Here is an 18959-nt window from a genome sequence, read left to right on the forward strand (position 1 = left end):
TTTGATCATCTGGGATAAATATAATGGTGCTTCACTTGGATACTGTAAAAATACTGAATTTCGGGAGAAAGGGCAAGGAGTAGAATGTTTTAGAGTGTTATTTATCTGTACTTATAAAATCCAGCTCTCATTTATGCACAGCTGTCCACTCTGTACTCAGAAGGTGGAGACCGATGTTAGCGTATTGGCTCTGGCAAACAGAGGAAACTGCAGTACTGTCTGAAGTGACACACAGAATATTTTTGCTTTGGGAAAGAGAAGAAAGATATGGATCCCAACATAGGTGATACTGCCTAAAGCCAAAATTGTGAGAGCAGCAGGAAGGACTGGAAATAATTCCCACCACCTGCATATGCATCCTGGCATATCTGGGAAATTAAATATATATATATATATATGCACACACCTGTATATAAACACATACACATGCAGATATGTATGTGAGCCTATACACACACACACAACATACAGCTCAAGCATAAAGAACAGTTATTTCAGACTGAGCCACATGTTTGAATTACACTTGAATGCACCATTTTATATAGATAATGCTGATGAGACCTGCCCTGTCTGAAAGAGGATCAGAATGATTTGGTTACATCAGGACAGTGCTTTTAATACCAACTACACAGACAAAAACAATCAATGAAAATATGCTGCAAGGTAGGATGTGCCTGTTGTAAGGAATTAGCTCAGACACAAACTAGCAGTTTTCTCACCCAGCTGAACCTAAAGCACTCCAAAACAGGAAAAAAAAATAAAATAAAATAAAATAAAATAGGTAAGATTTGCAGGGCTCTGCAGCTACAGTGTTGGAAAAAGGAATTATTTTCCTAGAAAGTCACGGCTTCTCAATATCTTCCCTATAATTCAGACACACCAGGATGGATATTTTCATTACTGTCAAGAATCTTTTCTTTTAGTTTGAACTGGTTCCTAGTCAAGAAAGCCACAAAGCAAGGACCATGCAAAGAAGAGACAAGCATTTTACTAACATCCAATTGCTTATGATTCTTTACTGTAATCTTCCCTAAATTCTCATTATGAATGAACCAAGGCAAAAGGCCAACTGTAATTACTCAGGTCCTCCTCTCACACTCAGGAACCTATTAGACATACTAGACTTAAGAAGATATTTGTAATTACTACAGCTCTATACAAGTTTATGACCTGGAACACAATTCTAACCAACCTTGAAAAAATAATATTAATGAAAGAAAACACCCCATTTGGCCTGCCACAACACTGACCATACAGTTTGAAACTAGAGATGTGGAAAACAGAAAGCAAGATGCTATGTAGCAATGTAAAATATCCTTTAAAATCTAGAAGCTTCGAGGCTTGGAAATAAAAATAAAAGTTTTTAACATGCTCCCTATTTGCTGCTTCATGCTGTTGCAGCTACTCTTCATACCGAGAGGGTCATTTGCTCAATAACAATTGCTCAGCAAACATCTTAGGGAAGTATCTATCTTTCCAACATTCACACTTGAGTACAAAAGCCACTCCCAACCTAATCAGCATGTGAGAGGACAGAGTTCTAAGTGCAAAGGTCTGTGGTGACACGACAGGAGAGCTCAGTAACAACCTATAGTGAGCAGTGACTGAAGCTTTTGTAGAATCACATGCAAAATGAATGCTTTCACTAGTCTTCATGTACACTTTTTCTTTTATAATATCAGATTCACTTTTTACATCTTCATCTTCTGACATCCCAACCCCAACTACTAAAAAAGTAGTAATCTTACTGTTTGTTTGTGTAGTTTAGCCCACTCGAGAGCTCCCATGTACAGACCATCCAACTGTGCAATAATATAGCCAGCATGCCTCCAAAAAGGGTCATCCTTATTATTTCTGATTTGTTGTCTTGTCCATTGATCTTGTTTCCTGTAGAGGAACAAACAGGTTGGGGTTTTCTTGCTTTTGCTTTAGAGTATAATTGATATTGCAGGGAAGGGACAAATGCAGGCCTATATTACAACCCAGATATCAAAACTTTCCTAGTGTTTCGAGCCAAATCATATTTTGGAAATTCAGACGTTGAATCCTTTGGGTACAAGTATTCAGATCCATGTAACGTACCCAACAGTAATTAGCATACACTGCTTCAGAGCTAAAGGAAGAGATGGATTCCATCTCTGTGTGGGACTCACCTATGTCAGATCTAGCATACTCTCATAATCAGTAAAGAGAAACAAGCAGTTGACACATAAGGTGAACAATTCCTTTTCAGATGCCTACTTAAGGATAAAATATGTGGACCTTTGAAGTCCCTCATTTCTCTCTCTTGGGAATAAGTGCAATGAAGGCTTTCTGGTGGCAGTGTTTAAACACTGCTTAAGAACCACCGTTATCCTCCTCATGATGAAAAGGTGGGAGGCCAAACACAATCATTCCCTATGCTAAATCCAACCAAGAAGTCACTAGCCAAATAACCTAGGTTTACAGCATGACACAACAGAAGCTGAACAGACCCAAGAACAAGAGCAATCAACACCATGATTTTCCAGAGTTCCCTCTTTCACTGTGCACAAAGGACCACAGAAAAACCTGAGTTATCAGAATAAGCCAGGACCAGAGCATGACTTCTGGGCCTCTCTCTATCCATCTATCTGGTGTTATGTATAGCCAGAAAAAAAGGGACTTAATCTGGCAAGGAAGTAAACTCTTCCAGCAGTATATAGCTGACAAAATCACCCAAGTTTAGTTGTCTGTAAGTATGTAAAAACTATGTCAAAGGAAATGGGAATATGATTATCAGTGCATCCCGGGGGATACAACTGCTATTCTGAGTTACACAGAATAACTTGTGATATGGTACCTACTTCATCTTTCTGTCAGAGAGGATACAATTATAGGAAGGGAGTGGCAAAACTTTTTTTTCTATTCTATTTAAATACACCAAAAACAACAAACCTCATGTAAGTGCAACAATAACAGAATTATTCAGATATGTAAGCTCTTGCATCAGAAAAAAAAAAAAACCAAAACACAACAAGGTGAAACATAATTAATCTGCAGGAGTGACTCAAGTTTCACAGAAGTATTCATAATGGAAGAAAACACAAGTCTAAGAAGATGCTAATCACAGTTGAGCCTTCTAGTACCTAGCATGGCTTTTCTCCCACTTCTGGTAGCTGCATTATTATTTGAGCAGAATTACTTTTGATTTATACAGGTGAAGAGAGAAGGGAATTAGGACTTTCTTGATTAGAGGACAATTTACTTCAATGGTAGAATATAAAAAAATCTAATCTCACAGCGGAATAAAAGAACATACGGTGCTAGAAAGACTAAGGTACCAGAAGACCACACTGGTCAGTGAAGCATTCAAAATACAAGCTTTTAGGAAAGAATTTTGACTAAACTTTGGAATCAGTTGGCATTACCTACACCAGTGGTTAGACCTTTAAATATTTCCTTCTTCATTTCCGTTGAGAATTTTTTACTCCCCCCACACACGAATGTCACACAGTCAGAAGTAAGCATGTATTTTCTTTAGCTTTTAGGAAAGAATTTTAAAAAACTCAAAAATTCACTCATACTCTAACCTTAAATCTTGATTATTGCTTTTTCTGATAACTAAATACATACGCCATGAAATTCTGAACTCCACTTCGAACTGTGGGATTTTTAATTAATTGTGGATACATGTTTGCAGCATGGTCATACATATGCCTGAAAGAAAAAAAAAACAAAAAACAAAGTTACTCTTTTCCATCTTCCTTCCCTCCTCCACACCACCCCACTTATCACCAAACACTGGCAGACAAGCACCACAGTCCACAAAGTCAGCTTTTTCGAATTACAGAAATGACTTCATACACTGAATCCATGTTAAACAGCAAAGTTAACGCAAAGGGATTGTTGAAATTTGAATCAAAATAAAAGACCTTGCTAATGCTTGCTCAAACAGCTCTACAATGGAAAAAGAAGCAAAAATGAGGAGCAAACCTTCAGATTCAGGAAATGTTTGTAGACCAGAACCATCTTGGAGGTTCTGGCACATTAACATAAAGCACAACAGAAATGGTTTATTAGAGAGCTGTTCTATTTAGAATGAAGAAAGCCAGAGAGATCAGGAGGATATTATTTGCTGATTGAATTGAAAGAATTTCAGCTGATATCTAGCAGAGTTTTCACTTACCGTTAACTGCGTTCTACCACGTAACAAGCTAAGTATCTCTATTTTAAGGTGTAAGTTGATCCTGAGCATTCCCAAATAGCAGACTCATGCCAGCTCTAAACAAATTCATGTTTATAAAAAACAAAATTACTGTAATGTGGGTTTTTTTTTGTTTTTGTTTGGTTTGGCTTTTTTGGGGGGAAGGGGTTAAATTTGTTTTTTTTGTTGTTTTTAAATTGAGTTCAGTTAGCTGTCTCATCCCTATTAACTAGCAGGAACAAAAGGTGGTTTTTTATGCTCATTACTGTTTGTTTAGTTATTGAAGTGAAGCACTTTACACTTCCAGACAAAATTAACTGCCAAAAAGAATTCAGGAGCCCATGAGTTAAAAGTCACACTTCAAGTTTAGGTCAAGTGTAGTGGCCCAGTTCATGCATCTGATCCTTTGAATCTTCTCATTTCTTTAATTTTTCTCCCATCAACATTTCTTCATGTTGTGTAAAATGAACTAATGTTCTCTCAGCCACTGAGACAAAAAAAAAAAAAAGTGTAGGGAGGAATGTTTAATTCTAAGTAGAAGTCAACAGGAAATTATTTTGCTGAAGTCTGGAGTTGGTGGAACTATATCAGTCATCAGTAGAATGATGAACTTAGCTCCTACTAAGTTCCAAGAGAAAACAGAACTAAGAAGCAGGCATTAGCCTCAAGGAAAGCACATGCCAGCACAACAATATTCTCTGTACTAAAACTCTGAAGGGCAACTCCCTCTGGAAGCTGTGCAGACAGGTATTCTTTTTCTCCAATTTCTCTCAGAGCATAATTAGAGGCCATAATTAGAGAATGCAGCCAGAGATGACTGAATGGTTTGTTGATAATTAGAGATATGATCTACTGACCTTCTTTTTGTCCCTTGCCCCATTCTCAACTGTTTTTGACTGCATGACCCTGTTGTTTATGTCACTTCTAGTACCCTTCTGATCACTCAATCTAATTGTTCTGCACACATTCAGGTAAAACACTAATCCAGCAAAAAAAATGTAATTTGCTTTTCTAGCTTTTATGTAAACAGAAGTGGTATGAGAAGGAAGCTTGAGGGGACTGAGTGTACCCTCAGTAAGTTTGCAGAAGACAACCAAGTTGGGAGGAAGTGTTGATCTGCCTGAAGGTAGGAAGGCCCTACAAAGGGACCTGGAAGGCTGGATCTCAGGGCTGAGCCAATGGGATGAAGTTCAACATGACCAAGTGCCGGGTGCTGCACTTTGGTCACAACAACCCCATGCAGCACTACAGACTTGGGGCAGAGCGGCTGAAAAGCTGCACCAAGGAAAAGCATCTGGGATTGTTAGCTGACAGCTGGCTGACCATGAGGCAATAGTTTGCCCAGGTGGCCAAGAAGGCCAAAGGCATCCTCGCTTGTATCAGAAATAGTGCAGCCAGCTGGAGCAGGGAGGTAAACCTCTGTACTAGGCTCTTTTGAGGCCACACCTCAAGTGCTGTTTTCACTTTTAGGCCCCTCACTACAAGAAAGACATTGAAGCCCTGGAGCATGTCCAGAGAAGGCAACAAAGCTGTGAAGGTTCTGGAGCACACATCCGATGGGGAGCAGCTGACGGAACTAGGACTGTCCAGTCTGGAGGAGACTCAGGGGAGACTTTATTATTCTCTACAACAACCTGACATGAGGTTGTGAAGAAGCTGACCCTCAACTCATCATCAGGGATATGATGAGAGGAAAAGGCCTGAAGTTGCCCCGGGGGAGGTTCAGGTTGGATATTAGGAAAAAATTTTTTTGAAAGAGTGGTGATGCATTGAAACAGGCTGCCCAGAGAAGTTGGTGGAGCCACCATCCATGGAGGCTTCCAAGAAAAGGATGTATGTGGCATTAAATGATGTGTTTTAGTAGGCGTGGTGGTAACGAGTTGACAGTTGGACTAGATGATTTTAGTGGCCTTTCCAGTCTTAATGGTTCTATGATTCTATCTTAGTAAATTAATCAATATGAAAGAGCTTGGTGAGTGTCTAGATAGGTGCAAGTGAGAGGGGTTGGATATGTGGAAGGAGGAGCTAGGATGAAAGAAGGAAGTACTCAGCAGTCTTATACCACCACACTTTTTATGGAACTCTGTAGCGTAGCATCAATTTTAGTTCTAGAGTTATCTGTTCTCCTCCCAGACTACACGCCTTAATTCCTACCCATTTCTTGAATTGGACAAGAAAGCTGAAGAGCCAGATTAATATTTTGCATCCCTGCAGTCCCAGCAAACTTGGCAAATAAAAATCCCAAGCAATTTTAGTAAGGAAATCATAGCATAACATATGCCATACAAGTCTGATCACTGATGGCACTAGAAAAGGGAAAGCAGGAGACAATCCATCTAGCAGATAGTCTTTCAGGGACAAGAACCAGATTAAGAGGATAGAAGCAACAAGGATGCTGCTCTGACCACTGCCTGGGCCAGGATAGATGACCAGGCTTCTAGGCTCAACCATGAGCCATAACTGTCCTTCATTTGGAGCTCTCAAAAGTTATGCAACACAAGGCAGATTTTACAGCAGTGGTATTGTTAGGCTGTGATAATTGATACAGAGCGGGTTTGTTCAGAACCAGAGGAGTGAAACCAGTTTCTTTAATGGGCCTCCTTCTTGCATGTACTAAGAGGCCAGATGATTCCTGGGATTTTTTTTATTAATGCACAAGGTTTTTGAGACTCTTTTCCCCTTAGATGCCCTGTGTTATCGTTTGGGGTTTTTTTGCATCTTTTATTCCCTTCTAACAAAGCTTCTATATGCAAGGCCTGCAAGTTTTGTAAGAGAGTTACCTTCTGAAGTAAATTGGATCATTACAATAACGTAAGGCTTTGCAGCTGTATCTAAGTCAAAAACAAGGCAATTACAAAGCTGGGACAAGAATTCAAAGTCCAAAAACAGCAAAGCAGAGCTATGCTTCTTCAAATTAGAAAGGAAGATGACAGGACTCAGGTCAGCTGAGGTTATATCAGAAAGGAGTACAATTAATGTTGCTTCAAATTTAAATACTGCTCTTAGGCAGCTGGCATGTCTCAGTTGGGACTGAGTAATAGCACGTGCTGAATGTCACTGATCTGGATGTGCTCTGCCATTGTTTGAGTAAAGTATGCCTCAGTAACATCCCTGTTTGTAATGGGGGAAGAGAATTCATATCCAGGAAAACCACAGCAAAAAAACTTTAGCTGGACAATAGGACTGGATCTTACAGAGAGACCTGGGACTAGGAATAAAAATAAATGTCTGGCTCTCCAGATACAAGAATTAGATCTATCCTGCCCCTATTTTCAAAATGGACAGTCGCTATCTGAATCAGGTGCCTATTCTAGAAAGATGAATCACGTTCACTGGTAGATGGGTCTAGCTTAGCTATTGTTTTTATATCACAGACCTACAAAACAAGAGCTGAGTTGAATTCCTCCCCAGCAACCTGATATCACACTGTCCCAGCATGTCTATTTTTTTTTTTAATCCATTTTTATTACATTCCCCTTGGGTTCCTAAAAAAGACAAAACGTACACTTGAGAGAAATTTTATCACTCTTAGGCATACATAAGGCTGAGCTGAGTCTAGAAACCTTCCTTCACACCCTAGGTGTAATGAAAGAACTGGGCTAGCTGAGAATTCCTAAAGGTCTCCAAACTGTTGCCACTGTCAAACTGGAGCTGACAGCTTCTGCAGGAACCTGTACTTCAACCTGGATTAGGCTTGCAATGTATCCTTCCTATTAATACAAAACAGTGAGATCAGAGTGCTTCCTGGTAGGACTTCAGGGTTCCCACAAAGACACACCTTGGGTCATTTCTACTTTGTGGAGTCATTGCCATAAATGGATGTGTGACAGATGAGACCTTGGAGTTAGTTGTCCAAACTAAGGAAACAACATACTACAGGACACCTCAATTAGCAAGCATACCTCATGTACTCACCTTGGAGGGCTGAACCAAAGCCATCCACAGCAGTGGTGCTAGTACAGACAAGTGACATAAGCCTCTTCGCTCTGGTAACTAAATGGTTGTTGATAGAAATAAAGTCTTCAACACTGTCAAACGCTTTGTTACACTCTTCATTGCTGTAAGCAGGACAGAAAAGGCCTTCAGAGGGAAGGCTGAGCTGTGTGCAGCTACTTTGGACTCAAATGTGTGCAAAAGCAGAATGACAGTGTTTAGAGACTCATTATCTTATGAGAAGTAATGATGGTGCTAAAAAAAAAAAAAGCTTACCTAAAAGCTGGCTGCCAGGCTGTCTGATGGAACAGGGTTACAATCTGAGAGATGCTGTTTCCTAGTTTCACTGTAAAAGACTTGTGTAACCACCCCAAGGAAAGAACATCTGCCTGCATATCAGTTAGGATTCCATCACTTTCCAGGTAAGCTAAAGAAGGAGGAATGGAGTTGTGAGAGCAAGCTTTTAATACGCATCCAGTTTTGCATCTTAGCCCGCTGCCACACCTATCTGTTATAAAGCTGTTCAAGTTCCCCAGTTTGCTTAAAAGCCCAAGCCTCAAACCCTACTTCTTCAGTCTCTTCCTTGACGCAAACCCTCAAGCTCATTTCCACAGACTCTAAGACCTTTGTTCAGTATAATTTCTGTTTATCTACCTCTCGATAGTCATTGGTGGAGCTCATAGCACTGCAGTAAAAATGGTTGAGGCTGGAAAACAGCGGTAGTAAGCATCTGGTCTGGAGAAAGCAAAGGCCTTGAGCAGAGTAACTGGTGAGCACCTTCACTTCTGTGAAGCTTCACTTAACATCTGTAGCCAAGAGGAAGGGGATGTGGAACACCACTCCTTCCCCTAAACCTAACTATAGACTGAGACATCAGATAAAGACTTTGCAGACGCTGTTTCACACTCAATCCATTTTTAAAGCAATGGGCATATACTTAAGTCAAAGGACTTAAGTTTAAAAGGACAGTCAGGAAGACCTGCAGATCAACTATGGATGCAGAAGGAGACTAGGAAGTGGGTTGTTGCTCCTAAAACATTTCTTGCCATCTAATTCGGCTTAGCACAGATTGGGTCATCTATGTAGTACAAAACTTAAGCTTAAACACTTAAAGATGAGTACACTAAGCCTTAGAGAAAAATCTATTGGGAAATATTCTCATGTAATGCTACGATTCCCCCACATCCAGATGTAGTTTATATAAACTAAGTAGTGTGAAGCTGTAACTTCTTATGCAAAATAATCTAAACAGCATATAACCAAATCTCTCATGTACTTCATTCTCTTTCCTGTCTGGGTTAAATGCTGTGCACTTAGTACTCTAGGTCTCCTTTCTTCTTTCCCTCAGAAGTGTTTTCTTAATTGACAAACACTGTTTAACTGGGTTTCCTTCATACTGTAGAAGTCTTGTTCAGAGACCATCTAATGGATGTCCCTCCATTAGAGGGACCCTACTAGAGAGTCATAATAACATATATCATCAGAGAACTATCCACAAAATCTTAACTGATCTTAAAATGTCTTACTACTCATTACACTGATATCTTGTTCAAAAGTCATACCAGACATTTGTTCTTCAGAAAAGCCTACTATGCTGACCTGTTAAATGCAGCTAATGCATAATTGTTTTAGAGTTGTGGAAGCGAGGCTGGTGAAGCCAGCACCTGTCATAAGCATCTCCCAGCACATCCCCAGGTACACATCAGAACTTGGGCATTTTTCTTATACCGTGACTAAGATCATAGAGGAAAAAAAAATTAAGCTTGTTCAGCAAGGCATGTGTCATATGCTTAATACAGTTGTATCTCCAGCTATATCCCATCAATTCTGCCTTCCTGCTTAGTAAGGGAAAGAACTTCTCTTCTGAATTTAAAAAAAAAAAACTGTTCTGATTCACTGAATTTGTAACAAGCACAATACACCAACCAAACTTCCCACATTGTAAACTTTCAGCACCTGTTTCTCCAGTAGATTTTTTGACAGTGTTTGCTGAAAAACCTCCTTACAGAAGCCCTGCAGTCTTCGTCTCTCCCTGCCTGATCATTGTCTCATCTGTTCGTCAGTCACCTACCTGTATGCTGAGGAAATAAGTACTCTTTCTGCTGCCTCTTTTGTAATTACTTACAACATAGTGCTTACACATTTCATTATACATGTGCTATTCTGTGATTACATTATTTAACCAGTAATAGAGATGCAGTACTCATCAATCTCACTGACGCGTCAAGAGAGCCTGCAGGAGGAGGAGAGGATGCAGAGCCATAACTTGATACTGTGGTGATGATGCTTTACTTCATTCTTGCTACTAATTAAAAAAACAGCACACTAACACAAAAATGTACGGTTAGTTTCAATTGAAAGGATATAAGGGAAAGGACAAAAATGAATAAAAAACCTCACTAGCACAGAAATCCACTGGAAGAGTCATAAGTTGAGAAGTTTCCTGAGGTACTTACGGAGCTGTGAGATAGCCTTCCAAAAATCCAGCTGCATACATGATATCTTCATTGCTCAAGGTCTGATGGCCATAGCCTGCTTTGATCTCCAGAACTCCCCAACCTGTTGTCTGTACAGTGTTGTTGTAGAAGCCATATGCATCTCCACTCCTGTCCAGTATATTCTTGACCTGAAGTATTTTTTGAGCTTTATTCCAGTACAAAGTTGCATAGCGCATTTCTGTGGCCAAGAAGAAAGAAGGCAATGAAAACAAAAACAAAAACACAAGGGAAATTAGTGATGCAACACACCTGAAAAGCAACAAGCATTACAGGAACACCATTTGACTTCAACGTTGCTGACTCTTAAAGAGGACTAGGAGGGTCAAAGAACTAGTTACAACACACATAAACCCAAGTCTCCATAGTCCCAAGCAGCTGTTGTTAAACAATAGAGTGGAATGGGTTGGTCTACCACCTTTTCAGAAGTCTCTCACAGTATTTGCAGACTGAGAACTAATGAAGCAGCTGCTGCAAAGTAAGACTAAAGCAAGGAAAGCATGTGTAGCTATTTCCTATCCAATTGTGAATTGCTGAGGCAATTTTAAAGTTTCTTTGGTAGCTTTCCAACAGGTTTGATTCCATTATGGAGACCAACGCTAATGTTAACATACTGAGGAGCAGTTTTACAAGGACAGCAGTTTACAGATAAATATTTTCATGTTACTTTCTCAGAAATGATCAACAGCTCTTTTGGTATAAAGCTCCAACCAGCTGAGTCTTGACAAAAATAAATCATAAAAATATTTCCTTATCTGGCACAGGAGAAAAACTATACAAATCTTATCGAAAGCAACTTTAAAAATGTCATGCCTTATCCACTGCAAATGATTATAGCTACTGCTGACCTTGTCTTGTATCTGAAGATTCAAACAGCTGCAGAAGTTGGTTTTGCCTTTTTTTTTTTTTTCCCCCTCCAAACTTTCTGGGCAGCTAACCTTGGAGGTGCTATTACCCAACCTGCAAAGCTCAATGGATCACAGGCTGAAAGATCAAAGCACCACACATATGCAACCCATTTTAAGGGGCAAAACACCCACCACACAACCAGAATAGAATGGACCCCAAGCATTAAATGAACATGAAAGGTGGATAAGGAGGGCATCAGGTTGCTCCGGGAATTTTGTTTGGGGAACATTATTAATTAATTTGAGTTTTAATCCTGTCGCACTGAAGAACGAAGAGCAAAGTAATGAGCTTTCAGAAAAACCTCTAATTGTTCAGTCTTCCCTAAATGCATTGCTCTGATGTAACCAGATCTGTAAGTGAAGAGAGTTGAGGGACAGAGCGGGAAAATCAGAGTTTCTAGAACTATTTTAAGGGATAAGCTCATGAAAACAACAGGGAAACTGGTGATGTTTTTATTCTTCTGACCACTGCTGCCAGTTGATAGCAACAAATTGCAATTTGGTTACTATGCCTCACGACAATTCATTTTGTGCATCACACCCACAATACCTGCAAACAGAGAGCTAGAAGTAATTGTGGCTAATTTTACACAAAATATTTAGTATGCATGCTACCATACTGGAACCACTAAAAAATGAAAAAAAGCAATAGTGCCAACACAATACCTAATGCTCTTCAAAAAGCTTTAAGTAAAATGTCTGTGATTAAGTACCTCATCTGACTTAAAATAAGTGTACCCATTTCATTCAGTACTCTTCATTAGGAAGCTATTTTTATGAAAAGCCATGAAGTGACTGCACAAAACAGGTTTCCAAGAATTAAATTCTTTCTCCAACTAATCACTTGTGTACATAGAGTTAATCAGCTTCCTTAAGACATTTTTTATCTATTTTACTAGATTGCTGAATAGTCAGTCTCATTCCCAGGGTTCCAGCAAAAAGAGTAAAAAGTGTTCCTTAATAAGAAAGCTTGGAAAGGGACCTCTGGAAACCATCTGGCCCAATGCACTTTCTTAAGCAAGGTCAATTAGAGATAGATATCCAGGCCTACAGGCAGGTGGCTTCTGAATGTCCCCAAGGAGGAGACACCACTTGTACCCCCCGTACAAGAAAGATGCAGAGTTCTTGGAACAAGTCCAGAGGAGGACCACTGAGATGATCAGAGAGCTGGAGCACCTCTCCTATGAAGAAAGGCTGAGGGAACTGGGATTGTTTAGCTTGGAAAAGAGAAGGCTCCAAGGGGACCTCACTGTGGCCTTCCAATACCTGAAGGGAGCATATAAACAAGAGGGGGAACGGCTGTTTACGAGGGTGGATTGTGATAAGACAAGGGGGAATAGTTTTAAACTGAGGCAGGAAAGGTTTAGGTTAGATATTAGGAGGAAGTTTTTCACACAGCAGGTGGTGACGCATTGGAACAGGTTGCCCAAGGAGGTTGTGGATGCCCCATCCCTGGAGGCACTCAAGGCCAGGCTGGATGTGGCTCTGGGCAGCCTGGTCTGCTGGTTGGTGACCCTGCACATAGCAGGGGGTTGAAACTGGATGATCTTTGAGGTCCTTTACAACCTGTTCATTCTATGATTCTATGATTCACTACCTCTCTGGGCAAACTGTGCCAAAGCTTCAGCACCCATAAAGAAGAAAAGTTCTTCCTGATGTTCAGAAGGAACCTCCAGTGTTCCAGTTTGTGCTCACTGCCTTTTGGCCTGGCCCTGGGCACCATTGAATATAGCTTGATTTGTCCTTTTTGCACCCTCAATTCAGATATATATAGACATTAATGAGATCCTCCTTTGGCCTTCTCTAGGCTGAACAGTCCCAGCTGGCATGGCCTCTCCTCACAGAGAGGAGCTCCAGTCCTTTCATTATGACCCCTCACCAGACTGCAGTACATCCAGGTCTCCCTTGGACTGGGAGGCCCAGAACTGGACACAGTACTTAAGGTGCATCCTCTCCAGGTGCTAAGGTGCTAAGAAGAAGGGAAGGATCACATTCCTCAACCTGATGGCAATACTTGCCAAATGTCCAGGATACTATTAGGCTTCTTTGCAGAACTTTGCACTTCCTTTTGTTGAAGCTCATGAGGTTCTTGTCACATCATTTCTACATCTTGCTACGGTCCCTAAGGATGAAGAAAATCCCTCTCATCTATCAATCACCCCTCCTGGTTTTGTATCATCAGGAAACTTGCTGAGGGTAGTGTGTCCCATCATTCAGAGCATTAATGAAGATATTGAACAGTACTGAATCTAGTACCTAGAACCTAGTACAGAACCTGCAGTACACAGCCTCCAGCTATAGATTTGTACCACCAAGTATTTTGTCAGTCTTCATAATGTACCTGACACATGCAAATGGGGGAGTGTAAACCAAAACAGCATTTTAGTACTGAAGAAAATCTTCCCCTCCCCCCATTCTATGAATAAGAGATCTTATGTAAACTAATTTAGAGATTAAGTCACTTCAGGGACTGGGCACACAATGTTTAAAAACACGCTTTTTATCTGCCAGGTACTGATGCTATTTAAAGGACTAAGACATGACAGACCTTGGATACCTTTTCAAGCAGCCATCGTCAGTTTTCTGTTTTCACCTTACCTCATGTATTACTAAAAGATAGTTAATTGCTGCTTTAGTTCAAGGGTAAACATGGGAATCGCTCAGACTGAAAAATCTATGAAAAGCAGCGCAGGCTAATGAGGCAGATCAGTACAGACTGCCAAAGACCATTCATAAAACTAAAGCTCACAAAAGCAAAGGGAATGGAGAAAGCTGGGTCCTGAACAGGCTGAACAGAGACAGACACGTGCCTTGAACACACATACTCTAATGTGGAAGCCTGTGTTTCTTTGTTTTACTCCCTGTCAGAGCATGAAGATTCAGAATTGTTTTCAAAAGTCAGAATGAACTTTTAAATTATCCTTGAGTTTGCCCTGCCCTTAACTTCTTGATAGGAAAGTTTAACTGGAGAAAAACAGTACTGGAAGAAAAGAGGAGAGAAGTGAAAGCATTGCATCCTGTAGCTTCATGAAGCTGCAGAGGCCTTTAGGGGAACAGCACTGAGCCATAGATGTGATTTAACAACAATGCTGGAAGGCTCCATTTCCCATTACTGATTTTTGGGGTTTTCTGGCAGCTCATATACTCATTATCTGATGTCAGCTCATTCATTTTTATATCAGTTTCTGCAACTGTAATAGGCCTGGTCTAGTGTGTCAAAATACGTTCAGATTAAATTGTTATGCCTCCTTCCAGGAACAGATATTTATGTATAATCATACAGTAACTGTTATAATTTACAAGATAAGGCTTTATGTTGCTGAAGATGGATCTAAAAAAATCACATCTTTGAACTTTGTGTGCACTTAAACTTGCACTTTTATGTAATTGAAGCATTTCCTATTACTCACTCTGTCACAACTGTAACTTACTCATCTGAACAAGCAGTTCTACCTTTAGCAAGAAAACCATCCAGAACCAAAACCTATCAAGAAAACACAGATATCTAAGAACAGACTGCAGAATTCCAAACAATCCCTTATGTGTCCTCTAACGCCATGAACCTCTCCCTAGTATAATGCCAGCATTTTTATTTTGGGAGGGTGATGCAGAGACCTTAATATATCTTATCTCAGCAGTTGTGTTGGTAATGCCTTACATATGAATCAAGTGCAATGTCTCCATGAATCTAGAAATCATCCCTTTATCATAGAACTCGCCGTGTAACAGAGAACACTGACAAATGTCAACTTACTGCCTTCACTCAGAGCTCTAAAGAGCAGAAATGACTATGATAACTTATGGCAATTCCATATCAGTACTGCTTAATAGGATTAACCCAAGAAAAAAACAAAAGCAGGCACTATTTACTGCAACAAATGACTCAATGTCACTAGAAGGGCAGGTCAACTGAGCCAGAACTGTCTGTGTAACATCAGCAACACACACCCCCACCACAGCTCCCAGTGCACTGCAAGATGGGGGACAAAAGTGCAGAAGAGCAGTGACAGAACAAGTACGTAAATAAGTAAATGTTCCTTCTCCTGTCTGCAGGCAGCAGGGACTGGGAAGAACCTTTCCTGAAGCTGCCTGTTCTTATAGACATATTGATGCTTGTGCCAAATAGATATCCAGAAACAGGACTACAGTTGGCAGAGAACTGGAATTTCTTCACCATGTGAGAAGTATCTGCCTTTTGCCAAGACCCTGGAAAATGGAAAAGATGGAAGAAAAATGGAAGATATTTCAGCTGTGGCTAGGAAACGATGGTACCTAGCAGTAATGTGTAGTGACAGAACAGGATGGACAGACAAAAAAAGAACAATACAGCAAGATGGCCCAAAAGCATCTAGCATGCACTATTTAATAACTATCTCTTATATTTATTAAATAAATTAGTACTACAGAAATAGCACCTGGCATACCTTAAGAACAGCAATAGAGTTTTTTAAGAAATAAATATTCAATAGTTTTTTCTTTTGCTTTTGTTTTTAAAACATAGATACATCTAGACAGCCTACTAGACTTCTGATTAGAGAAATTAACAGAACTCCTCTTTCCTGCAAGTGGAGTAGCTACAAGGTTTGGAGGTCAGACTTAACATTCACATTTGTCCTTAGTTTAAGCAATAAGCCCACTCACAAGCAACAGAGGAAGCACGGGGAATATTTTCAGCCATTTCATGCATTTCAGGTTACATCTAACTAAACAAGTCAGAGTAGGAAAAGCAGTGGGTTCCTCAGCTATTAATTTTTATCTCTATTTTACATGCTTATTTTTATTTCCAGCTTTTGAAAGGTGAGGATTTTTTTTGTTGTTGTTTTTTGGGGTTTTTTTTGTAGAAGTATTAAGATGTACTTACTAGATTCCACCCATTCGCTTTCCTTTTTCTGTTTCACTGAAAACAGTTTTTGCACAACCTGGACCCATTAAAATAAAGCAGAGTTTCACATCTCCCCTTTATTAGTACAGTCTGTCCTACAACTAATGTTCAGTTAGTTGTTCATGCCATGTATCAGATCAACCATAATAAGAAGCTTTTGATATTTCAGTTCAACTTTGTAATTTGATAGAACTTACCCTATTTTCCCAAAGAAATTTTAGAACCAGCCTCCTAACTGTTTAGAAAGGTTGTACACCTCTGAAGTACAAGTGAGATTTCACACTACAGTTACGACCAGAATTCATTACAAAATGAACATTAAGTACTTCAGGATTTCTTGAGAGATTAGTTTAAACCACACAGGCACTTAACATGAAAGCCAGTAATTTACAATTAAAGAACTAAATGCATTCTTGTTCCTCTTGAACAGAAGTTATTTGTGTTTTCTATTCTACCAGACTTAATTAATCCTATTTCCTTATACATTTTAAGTAATTTTTCAATTTGCCTCCAACAAGCCTATCATTATTTGAAGCCTAATCCCCTGATTTCTGCTTACTGGAAAGAAAGAGGCAATACTGAAATGTGCGAATCGTGATTTAGGAGTTTCAATTTCGTATGGTTTTCACATTCACAAGGATGCTTGTGAATGTGATACTTGCCAAAACTGTAGGTCCCCAGCATACATCATCCACAGAGGAAACAAAAGCAGCTGCTTCACAAGTAGCTTACTAGTCTTTGTCCCTAATTTTCAGTGATTTTTACCAGAGAACATTCTCCTGAAACATTTTCCAAATTGCACAATAAGAATCCTCAAGGAGTTCAAAATACCAACAAACAACGAACAAATTTAGGGAAAACAAAACAAAACAAAAAAAAACAGAAAATTCACAATGTTGAAAGCTAAATTTGCTCTATTAAATAGCCCAAAGGCACTTCCAAATGCTGCTTAATAGTCTTCTATTTGTCTACTTCAATTATGATGTGAGGAATCAGTAAGGTATTAGCTTAAACTACTTTATACCCTAAACTTCCTTTCACTTCTTTCTGCATGCTCCATGGTTGATTCTTCCTTAAGTCCTGCTAACACAGTAATGAAAGTTTTTGCAATTTCACAGAATCATAGAATAGTTCAGGTCACAAGGAACTGCAAACTGCAAAGCCCACCCAGTCCCAGCCCATGCCATGGGCAGGGCTGCCATCCCCCAGCTTAGGCTGCCCAAAGCCCCATCCAACCTGGCCTTGAATCTCCAGGGACTCAGCTTCTCTGGGCAGCATGTGCCAGCACCTCACCACTCTCTGAGTAAAGAATTTCCTCCTCTCCCCTCCTATGGCCTAAAACCGTTCACCCATGTCCTATCACTATCTGCCCATGTAAAAAGTCAGTCCTCCCATTAATAAGCTCCCTTCAAGTACTGGAAGGCCACAATGAGGTTTCCCTGCAGCCTTCTCTTCTCCATACTGAACAAGCCCATCTCCCTCAGCCTGTCTTCATAGGAAAGGTGCTCCAGCCCTCTGAGCATCTTCGTGACCTCCTCTCAACCCACTCCAACAGCTCCACATCCTTCTTGTGCAGTACTCCAGCTGGGGCCTTACAAAGACAGAGCAGATGGCGACAATCCTCTCTCTCTCCCTGCTGGTGACCCCTATTTTGATGCAACCCAGAGCACTGTTGGCCTTCCAGGCTGCAATCATGCACTGCTGGCTTACGTCCAGCTTTTCACCCATCAGAACCCCCAGTTCCTTCTCTGCACCACTACCCCTGATGAGTTCTCTCCAGTCTGCATACCTATCAGGGATTACCCCAACCCAAGTGCAACACACTGCACTTGGCCTGGTTGATCATTAGGTTCAACACTGAGGTTTGAAAAGGTTTGAAAAACAGGTCTGCAAGACGAGATAGGGCTGTCCACAAAATGAAATGCTTGTAACAGCGCAGGTATGTTAAAACAATTGTCACCTGAATTTTCCCTTATTCTGTAAACAATTAATAAGTGAACCAGGAATCTCGTAGAAAACTTCACAGTATCACAGAACGGCTTAGATCAGAAACGACCTCAAAGCCCACCCAGCCCCAACCCCGTGCTATGAGCAGGGCTGCCACCCACCAGCTCAGGCTGCTCGGTGCCCCGTCCAACCTGGCCTTGAACCTCCAGGGCTGGGGCACCCACAGCTCTCCGGACAGCTGTGCCATCGTCTCACCGCCTTCTGAGCAAAGCATTTACCCCCGCAGCCGCGCCCCGGGCGTCACTGCCGTCCCTCAGCCCGGCACGAGGCGCAGCGGCTGCTCGGTAGCCGGGCCGGGACAGCGCCCCCGGCCGCCAGGCAGCCCCGCAGTACCCCGCCCGCCCCGACGGCTCCGGGGCGAGACCCCTCCGCCGCCCCCTGAGAGCCGCCCGCCTCACCTGCTCGGCCCCCCGCCACCGCCCATACGAGGACGAGCCCCCAGCAGCAGCACAGCGGGCCGCCGCCGCCGACCCGGGCCATGCTGCTCGCTCCCACGCGCCTCCTCTGGGCACCAGGAGGCGGCGGGACTTTAAGAAGTTCCCTCGCTCAGGGCAGGTCTCGCCGCTGCC

At 41.1% G+C, this 18959-nt stretch overlaps 1 protein-coding gene across 4 annotated transcripts in view; it reads right to left on the reverse strand.

The window, feature by feature from the left end:
- PLBD1 (phospholipase B domain containing 1) overlaps positions 1-18959 on the reverse strand; it is a 36718-nt gene extending 17759 nt beyond the window's left edge. Inside the window, exons 1-4 of one of the 4 annotated variants that reach the window (XM_031600337.2) lie at positions 18789-18952; positions 10555-10774; positions 3595-3678; positions 1749-1887 (exon numbers count right to left, since the gene is read on the reverse strand). In XM_031600337.2, coding sequence (XP_031456197.1) covers positions 1749-1887; positions 3595-3678; positions 10555-10774; positions 18789-18870 — 525 coding nt within the window. In that variant the 5' untranslated portion in view covers positions 18871-18952. Of the gene's footprint in view, positions 1-1748; positions 1888-3594; positions 3679-8080; positions 8346-8374; positions 8526-10554; positions 10775-18788 lie in introns of those variants that run through there. The other 3 variants (XM_031600338.2, XM_090141252.1, XM_031600339.2) reach the window with 3 other exon arrangements.

The sequence above is a fragment of the Phasianus colchicus genome, chromosome 1, assembly GCF_987193195.1.
Source record: "Phasianus colchicus chromosome 1, bPhaCol1.hap1.1, whole genome shotgun sequence".
In the NCBI taxonomy this organism is placed as follows: Eukaryota; Metazoa; Chordata; class Aves; order Galliformes; family Phasianidae; genus Phasianus; species Phasianus colchicus.